General features: G+C 37.6%; 1 protein-coding gene across 1 annotated transcript in view; it reads left to right on the forward strand.

Annotated features, from left to right (window-relative positions):
• The window catches only part of LOC103084410 (putative ATP-binding cassette sub-family C member 13), an 81,144-nt gene that overhangs the window by 49,487 nt on the left and 21,777 nt on the right, over positions 1–9,880 (forward strand). Inside the window, exons 17-18 of the mRNA XM_007454284.1 lie at positions 5,937–5,997; positions 6,452–6,671. Coding sequence (XP_007454346.1) covers positions 5,937–5,997; positions 6,452–6,671 — 281 coding nt within the window. The remainder of the gene's footprint in view (positions 1–5,936; positions 5,998–6,451; positions 6,672–9,880) is intronic.

Genomic DNA, 9,880 nt, shown 5'->3' on the forward strand with positions numbered 1-9,880 from the left:
GATCTTCCCGGACCGGGGCACGAACCCGTGTCCCCTGCATCGGCAGGCGGACTCTCAACCACTGCGCCACCAGGGAAGCCCTATAATTGTCTTCTTACAGGTCTTCCTGCCACCAGCCTTGCCCTGTACAGTCTCTTTGCAGCATAACATCCAGAGTGGTTTGTTTTACAAATATGAGTCAGATCATGTCATTCTTCTGCCCCAAATCTCCAAAGGATTCACATCTGAGAGTAAAATCCCGAGTCCTCACAATGACCTATAAAGCCTTGGAGGACCTGGACCTGTTTACCTTTCTCAGAACCTCCTAAAGCTCATCTCACTATTCTACTGCAACAAGACTGACTCTGCTATTCCTGGAAGACTAGGCATGTGCCTCCCCTGGTGCCTTTGCACGTTCCGATCCCAATGCTTAGGGCATATTTCTCCCAGATATCCATATGGCTTGCTTGCCCATCTTCTGCAGGTCTTCTGCTCAAACGTCACCTCATCAATGAAGACTTAGTTAGCCACCCTATTTTATACCACAATACTTCTTACCCCTTCCATGCTTTTCCCCCCATAATTTTTACTAATTATCAGCATACTGGAAAATATACTTATTTACTTTTATTTTGTCTTTCTCTTACCTCTAGGTTATAAGCTTTATAAGAGCAGAAATTTTTGTCTTTTTGTTCACTCTTCTATTGCCATCTACATAACACATTTCAACTAAACACTGAATAGCATGTGTTCAGTAAGTACTTTGAATGGATGAATAAATAACTAGAGACTGAAAGCACACTCAGGGAACTTTTAATCCATCATTTATTTTATTTTATTTTTCTTACCATTATAACAATAAGTTTCATTTAAATGAGTGTCAGATTTTAAGGATATCCAAGAAAAGCAAAAAACACACTGAAACAGACTTTGAAATTTCTGGGCTGTGGGATCTTCAAATCTCTAAATTATAAAGAGAGTTTTCACCTGTGTATAGTCTCACCGTACACTCAATAAGTAGCTTGCTTTAAGGCTTAAATCTTAAAAATCAATAAGTATTGTTATAAACATTATCATACCCTTTCCTCTGTAATAAATCATTTTTTCTATTTATAAGTCACGGTTAGTCATATCCAAATTGAACCTCTTAAAGTCTTTGTGAACCACTTTTACAAAATTTCTCCTTGAAAAAAGAACTCCAATCCCTATAAACATTTGTTTACAGAACTGGTTTCTAAACATTTCTCAAGTTCTGGCAGCTCAAATAGAAGCCAGCATGCTGAAACTTACTTCTTTAGTAGAGTACATCAAAAAGATCACCTCAATTCTATGGCACATTCATGTCAACAGAACCCAGCATCAAACTTACTTTTTAATGACTGTGATAAAAATGTTATTGGAGGTCCATGAATCCCCACATACCAATCTTTTCTTGTTTTTAGGCAGGGCAATTATATCATTTTTATCTTTTGTTTGAGAGGTCAGAGACCTATTTTCATTTCTCCAAAATATGTGCATCTTTGCCTATACTTCCATGTATTTCCTAGTTTATTACTTTCTATACAATTCCTAGTCTAGCTTTCATCATTTTTTATCTGCTTTACTATTTGGTAAGATAACATTACATGGAGAAAATTTTCCTGACTTTCAACCTAATTTTTTTTTAACCTTACCCAATTATTTCCAATTTATGCAGAATTAAGATAGACTAGAGATTGGAAGATACAAACAGACAAGAACTTCACAATGGAGACTCTCTACAGTGGGATGTACTGAGATAGAACAATGAATCTTCCTCATGGAAGGGTTCACAGGGAAACTAACTACCCATCAAGAGGGAGGTAGAAAGGAAGTTGGACAGAATAATGGCTGAGAGCCCCTCCCTTTGAAATTTAAGAGTTAGAATTACATTATGATGTTAGTTTTGTTTTCAAATGAGGACTAAAATAAGTTGAACTGTTTCAATATTTTGTTTTTCATTTTTTGGTTTAAATTTATATGGTATATATTATTTTATTTCCTTAAATATTTATTACTATCTTTCCTGACCAAAATAAACTGGAAATGCTATTTTAGTATCTAGACTGCCCCCTTCTGGCTTTCATGTCCGACTCTATTAATCACTTTAATCCTCCCATACATACCCTATACTTTGCAAACTGTATGCTCAGTTCAGGGATAACGGTTTCAGTATGTTAATTTTATATATTTTATACAAAAATATGCAGACCGGTATTATGCCAACTTTCCCAAGGGTTTCTGAAGGACAGAGCAAAACTCATTTTTAAAACTTCTCTACCAGCAAAAAAAAATTTGCTCTTTTAAAATTCAAATAAAACCTGCTATTCACAACAAAGTGCCCAGGACCAAATGCAGAACTTTTGTGGAAAAAGGATAATTAACATTGTAGTTTGGAAAAACAGTACCCTCCTGTGCAGTGGCCAGTAAATTATTGGTCTTTCTTAGTCATGTCTAATTAGGATGCTTTAATTCCCTTTTAACAGTTGGGTTCATAGCATTTTATATCCAGCTACATTAAGAATTAATTTTTTGGCTTGACACCAATGCTAAATTTGCTTATCCAAACAGAAGCCATGCCAAGGGCTTGAAGGATGATGACAGTAATTAACCCAAATCATATACCAGGAGCTATTCCAATGAAAGTGTCTGTTAAATAGTGTATCTTTTCCTGATGGTAAAGCTGATCCTACAAAGGGCATGCATGTACTGCAACCTCCCACAGAATTTTTCTTGACACTAATGCCAGAGATGGAAAGGGAAGAACTACTGGGCTGATCAAATAGCCATTTCTTATTCTGATAAACAAAATGGGAAATGTGGAGAAATGGGGGCATGTACCTCAGTTTAGAATTTCTAGAGGTCAGTTTGATATTAGAGATATCAAATGATTTAGAATGTAGCATATCTCATGCTCCTATGTCCCTACAAGGGACCATGAGAGATGTGTAAAGAGAATTATCATTACAGCAATAATTAAAGCAGAAAAAATCTGCAACCCGTATAAATTTTGATTTTGATAAATCTTAATATAGTAAAATGATAAAATATTATGTTGCCATTTGACAAAATATAATGCTGTAATAGAATAATATTTGAGGTACATTAAATACTGAGTTACAAAGACCATGGGTAAATTTTTTTTTTAAATTAAGACTTGTTAGAGAGCAACATTTGAATTATGATACCACACATATAGAGAAAAGACTATAGCAATCCTCACCAGCATGTTAGCACCAAATATCTCTGGAATATAGCATTGTGAGTATTTTGCTTCTGCTTGTCCTCCTCTGTTTTCTCCCTTCTCTCTTTGCTCCTTTTGTGCCATTCTGTATTTTCCAAACATTTCTTCAGTAACACAGTTCCAGAGGAATTGACAGCTACTTGGTGATTGGTTGGAAATGTGTCAATGTTGAGACAGAGGAAGCGTCGTGGCCAGAGAAAGCTTTTGAGGAGGTAGGAAATAACTGGTTTCGTGTAGGAGATCGGATGAGTTACAAAGACCATGGGTAAATTTTTTTTTTAAATTAAGACTTGTTAGAGAGCAACATTTGAATTATGATACCACACATATAGAGAAAAGACTATAGCAATCCTCACCAGCATGTTAGCACCAAATATCTCTGGAATATAGCATTGTGAGTATTTTGCTTCTGCTTGTCCTCCTCTGTTTTCTCCCTTCTCTCTTTGCTCCTTTTGTGCCATTCTGTATTTTCCAAACATTTCTTCAGTAACACAGTTCCAGAGGAATTGACAGCTACTTGGTGATTGGTTGGAAATGTGTCAATGTTGAGACAGAGGAAGCGTCGTGGCCAGAGAAAGCTTTTGAGGAGGGAGGAAATAACTGGTTTCGTGTAGGGCGTGTTTGAGATAATCAAGCAGAGACGAAGTAGGTGGCAAGTAGGTTTTTTACTGTATGGATCTGGAGCTCAAGGAAGAGGTACGGACTTGAGAAATCCGTGTGATTGTCACCCACAAAGACGAAGGTTGTTGAAACTGGGAATGGATGAGAGTGCTCAGAAAAGAGTGTGGAGCATAGAAAGGAAATAATGACTAGAGCTGAGCCTCAGGAAATACAAACGTTAAAGGAAGACAGAAACTAATGGAGGCCCAGAGAGGTGGGGGAAAACACAAATGTGTGGTGGTAGAGAAGTAAAAGGAAATGTCTCTTCCACAAGGGAATGGTCAATGATGTTAAATGCCATGGAGAGTTTAAGTGAAATAATTTTTAAAGTATCCCATGAATACAGCAATAAATATTGTACTTATTTTATCAAGGCCCCGTTGATGGAAACCGTTTCAGCCAGGTGCCAGAAAGTTAGAGGAGAAAAAGGTGGTTTGGCAGAAAAATGTTTGGCTACAGAAAGAAGGCAAGAAGTAGGATAGTGACTGAACATAGAGTTGAGGGTGGAATCATTTCTGTGGTGATGGTATTAATTATACGATGAGAAAAATGTGGAGTTCTCTGTGGGCTGAAGGGAAGGAGTCTCTAGAAAGGAAGAAGATGAAGATTAGAAAAGAGAGGAAACAATTCGGAGTCGCCTAGATTTGTCTTAAGCTAAGAATCCCTTGCATCATTTGTTTAAAAGACAGATTTCTAGAGGGGAAATCTTATAATCTGCATTTTTCAAAAACACTGTCAAGTGTGTCATTGACAGGAAAGTGTGGAAACGCTATATTTAATTAATGTATTTTGAGAAAATGGGGCAGAATGGGATTCAGCTCATAATGTTATCCTTAGATCTGAGGAGAAAACTACCTTTGTTTTTTACAGGAGAGAATTAGAAAAGGCTGGGTGGAGATGCAGATAAAAATAGAAGTGTGGTGACTGACTTCCCTATCTGCTTTGACTTTCTCCATCAAGTAGGACATGGGGGCCCCTTCTGAGAGAGATGCAAGAATTTCTGGGCACTATAAAAACCTGGGTGGAAGGAAGATATTAATTTATGGTGGAGCCAGTTTGCTGGGCTCTGTGATCTTTTGAAGCAGCACTCCGCAGATGGGCAGCAAGTGTGACAAAGTTTTAACATTGAAATTTAATTGAAAGAAAGCTGTTAAAAGTTCAGAATGTCACCACAGTTTGGATGACATGGTAATCATGGAGTACAGGTTGGATAATAAAAGGAATCGAGACAGGGCCTAGGTTTGCCTGGAGCTGAGAGTTTCCCGGATGTGGGACAGTCAGTGCTAAAACCAGGAATATCCCAGGTGAACCAGGATCGTTAATCATCTTAGGGGGCAAGGATGATAGAAAGTTACATTTGGGAACTGGGGGTCTAGGTAGAATAAAAACCAAATACAGTGAGAGTAACTGAATGTACAATTTAGAAATAGAAAAGGTTATGTTATGGCCAGGGACTGAAACAATTGGAGTCAAGTTTTCAAAGGTGGATTAGTTCCAGGTAATAAGATTCATGGTTTGCGGTCGTGAAAGTTGATGGCCAATGTAGAATGCAGATGCAGGACTCTGGAATTATGAAGGTCATGAAGGTGAAAAGAGATTGAGTTTAATACATTTGTCCTTGTCAGCTGTGACATCACCCAGAATGGTGACAGAACGAAGTGGGACGAATTAGCCCGATGCTAGTCTTCTGATAGGACAGGAGGTGAGTAGATGCAGAGGCACAGATTATGGTACAGCCAGATGGCATTGTCTTACACAATCTAGGGATTTGGCTCAAGTTTGAAGGATAATTATCTAGAAGAAGCAGTGAAAAAAATCATACAATATGCCCTGGCCCTAAAATATATGGGGTAAAAAAGAATAAACGATCTCCCTTCCAGAAGATTAAAGGAACATTGTTATTATCACGGCAAGTCAGGTCTCTGTTAATGAAGCAGAAGAGTGTGCAGCAAAGTGGTTGAGAATGTTTAACTTTTAAAAAAATGTTTAGTTGATCTAAAAACCTAAAAAAATGTACATCGTCTTGCTTTATCAGGCCCTTATTGGATCAAGGAAAACAGTTCTCAGTGAGAAAAGAAAAGGTCCCTGTTGGTGGGGTAAGCACCAGAATAACTAGTGTTATTTGTTACTAACCACTCAAATATAAATGTTATTAATAAATACCATATGTTTTTCATTGAGTTTGAGGAAGGTTGCTATATGATAGTTTGAAGAAATTGAATTAAATGGAACAGTTGGACATTATAGTGGTGTCGAATTAGGATTACATGTTATTTAGCTATGTATATTCTGGTTTACTAATAATAGTAACTAACATTATTTCAACTTTTATTTTTAAGTGCTCAGGACTGTGCAGGCACTTTGCTTGTACTTATAAGGTGGCTACTAGCATTTCTCCAATTTATAGATGAGTAAGCTGAGGATTAGAGTAGTTAGTAACTTAGACCAAGATCATAAAGCTTAGGATATGTCAGTGCAGGATTTAAATCTAGCTTGTGTGACTTTTAAGTAGAGTAACTTATTTTTTTTTTGAAACAATTTTGCTTTTAGGTGAAGTTCTCAATCATTCTGAAGTACCTCCAAGCCTTCGGCTGGCTCTGGGTATGGCTGAATGTGGCCACTTACCTGGGGCAGAATTTGGTGGGAATTGGACAGAATCTATGGCTTAGTGCCTGGGCAAAAGAAGCAAAGCACATGAACGATTTCACAGAATGGAAGCGAATAAGAAGCAATAAACTTAACATCTATGGATTATTGGGATTAATGCAAGGTTAAACAAAAAGTCTAGCTGCTTTTCTTTTCTCTCTCTAACCTAATTGATTCAGATGCAAACATAGGGCATTGTTTTACTTTTTAAAAATCTATGTCATAATATTCAAATACTTTGGGATAATTCAAATGCCTATGTTTTTAATTCACCATATTTGCAAGAGTAAACAAAAACTTGTATGTGTCAACTACATGGCCCACACTGAATATTATCAATCTGTCTCATTTAATCTTGACAATAAGTATTTAGAAAGGTGTCATTATCCCCATTTTACAGCTGAGGAAACTGAGTCTCACATGTTAAGTCAGTCAGGACTCAGAAGTCTTGAATACGTGGCTGTCCACTGCATGTGTGAGGCTTGTGACTGATGTGAAGATCAGTAAGTGAGTCTTAAAAACTGCATTGTAAGTAAAGCTTAAAACTACACTGCAAGCAATATTCGTGTAAAAGTACTAAAAGAAAACACTGTGAGGATTTAGAGCAGGGGGAAGCCATATTTGGTTGAGAGATTAAGGTAATTTCCAAGGCATAGTTGGCATTTGAGGTGACACTAAAAAGATGGGTGGAATTTTGTCAGGGGTCACAGAGGACAAAAGCTGATAGATGCAGAGAAAGATGTGAATAAAGACGGATGGGGAAGGTGAGGGGGATATAGGCATAGGTGAGGATGCCAGTCTGAGTAGTCTTTAGGTTATTGATAGGGCAGTAGGGGAACTGGAGGTGGAAAGGTAGTTTGGAGATGATAGTTGGAAAGGCAAGTCGAAAACTTTGAGAACTGGGGGAAAAAGAAGTGACAGAATTTGGAGTTATTTTTCAGAATAAGAATAAATTTTCAGTGATGAAAAAAGGTGGATTTTTATTGGTGGGACTAAAGTCAGAGACCAGGGAGAAGTTGGGGTTGGTAGGGAAAAAATAATCAAGGATCTTCAGGAGTCTAGATGGGAGATAATCTAGTACAAAAAGATCTCTTATCTGACGCATCTCCTTGTCACCCAAAGCATCTAGACTAGTGCTAACCAATGGGTAGGGAATGGAATAAGATTTGAATAAAGTATGAATGGAGGAAGGGTCAGAGAGCTGCAGTGGGACTGGAGAAAAGGGATGGATAGGAAAGACACTGTGGTGAAAACATATGTAAGAATTGCTGATTTGGGGGTAGGAAGAGAACATCACTCATGATTTTGAAGTTTGGGTAATTGAGAGAACAATGAAGACAAAAATAAAGAAACCAAGGACAAGGGAAGTCAGTTGGCAGAGCAGAGAAATGATTAATTCAATTTGGAGCACATTTAATGGGAAGTGTGGATACATAGTTTTCTGCTGTTTTTTTTCTCCCCAGTAGCAGAATAGATACACATTGTCCTTCAAAGAAGTTAGGTGATTTGAAAGAGTAAGAAGAAAGACACTCAAAAGTATAATACTCAAAAGTGTAGAACAATTAAAGGGAAGATATTTTTAATTAATTAATTAACTTTTGGATGTGTTGGGTCTTCATTGCTGCGCGCAGGCTTTCTCTAGTTGCGGCGAGCAGGGGCTACTCTGTTGCGGTGCGCGGGCTTCTCATTGCGGTGGCTTCTCTTATCGTGGGGGCACGGCCTTTAGGCACGAGGGCCTCGGTAGCTGTGGCTCGCGGGCTCAGCAGTCGTGGCTCTAGAGCGCAGGCTCAGTAGTTGCGGCACACGGGCTCAGCCGCTCCGCGGCATGTGGGATCCTCCCGGACCAGGGCTCGAATCTGTGTCCCCTGCGTTGGCAGGCAGATTTTTAACCACTGAACCACCAGGGAAACCCAAGGGAAGATTTTTTAAATAGACAATTTTTGATGTGTTTATAAGAAGACAGGAAGACAAAGTGAAGGACAGTGATAAATTCAAATAAGAAATAACAAAGCCATCTACGTGGAAGTCTTGCTGTCTAGGGATACGCATAAGGGAAAACAGAGATGCATGCTTTCGGTAACAGAAAATGAAGGTAACATTTAAAACTTTGTGATGTAGGGCCTTGCTTCTGTTTTCTGCTCTCCTGTCTTAGGAGGAAAGAGTTGTTATGTTAACAACTAAAATGAGATACCAGGACTTAGAATGCGTCTAGTTTTGAGTCAGTGAATCAAGTTTTTTGGCTTGTGGTTTGCAGCTCGAGGAAAAAGTAGGTATAGACAACTAGAATGCTGAGCAGCAAAAGAAATGTCCCATATACATCTCTATATCTATGTCTGTCACACATATATAGGAGGGTTAAACTCTTACCAATCCAGTGAGCTCATGTTACAGTTTTAAGGGAGACTCAATATCCTTCGGAGAATATTTTAAGTGAGCAAGTACTGTTTTTCCTATACTAGACAAGGTATGCAAGTTTAGTGTTCAAAATTTTACTTGTGTAAAGTCTTACTTTTAATTAACTCTCAGTAGGTATAGAAAGTATTTTGTAGTAAAGGTAACAGATTATGCAGAGTTTAATCAAAAAGATTTTTTCCTGATTGGATTTTTGTTTTTTACATTTAAAAACATTTAACTTTTTGACTTATTATTAAATACAATTTTATAAATTATTTCTTAAGAAATGAAAATATATAATTTCTGACTTTTTTAGTAGTCCGCAGCTGTGTCCTATGGAACCTGGTTCAATCAAGAGCAGGCTGTATTCACTGATATCATCAAAGCTCACATTATTTTTTGAGCTTTAAAACATAAATAGCACTTTCACATGTTAAAGCCAGAGGCTATGAATAATATAGAAGGCTAACATTCAAAGAAAACTGGAGTACTGAAGCAGAAAACATTGCATCTATATTTTATAACAATAATAAAGATCTTAACCTTATCTTCTGAAAAAGAAATAGCCCTGAACATTTTATTCCTGGTTCCCAGCTATTTCCTTTAGAATCTCTAGGGCACTCTGAACATCCTTAATCTATTGTGTTTTATGCCCCCTTGTTAGGAACTTCCTTTTCCAACCCAATGTGTAAAATATAGGTGCCTTATTTTCCAAGTGCAATGTTTAAGGAGTACACCAGTCTAAGATGAGTGAGTGGATCATTTACTTACCTCACAAAATTCCACTGAAATGACAGTGGATAAATATAAAAGTAAAGGGTTCAGGGGATTTCAGAGTGATAAATGACTACATAAGCGATTATACTGATAATCAAGGGTAGAAGAACCTGTAACCAGGAACAGATACTAGATGAAACTGTAAAAGAATAGGGAGCGGTT

This window comes from Lipotes vexillifer, unplaced genomic scaffold, assembly GCF_000442215.2.
Source record: "Lipotes vexillifer unplaced genomic scaffold, Lipotes_vexillifer_v1.1 scaffold729, whole genome shotgun sequence".
NCBI classification, from domain to species: domain Eukaryota; kingdom Metazoa; phylum Chordata; class Mammalia; order Artiodactyla; family Lipotidae; genus Lipotes; species Lipotes vexillifer.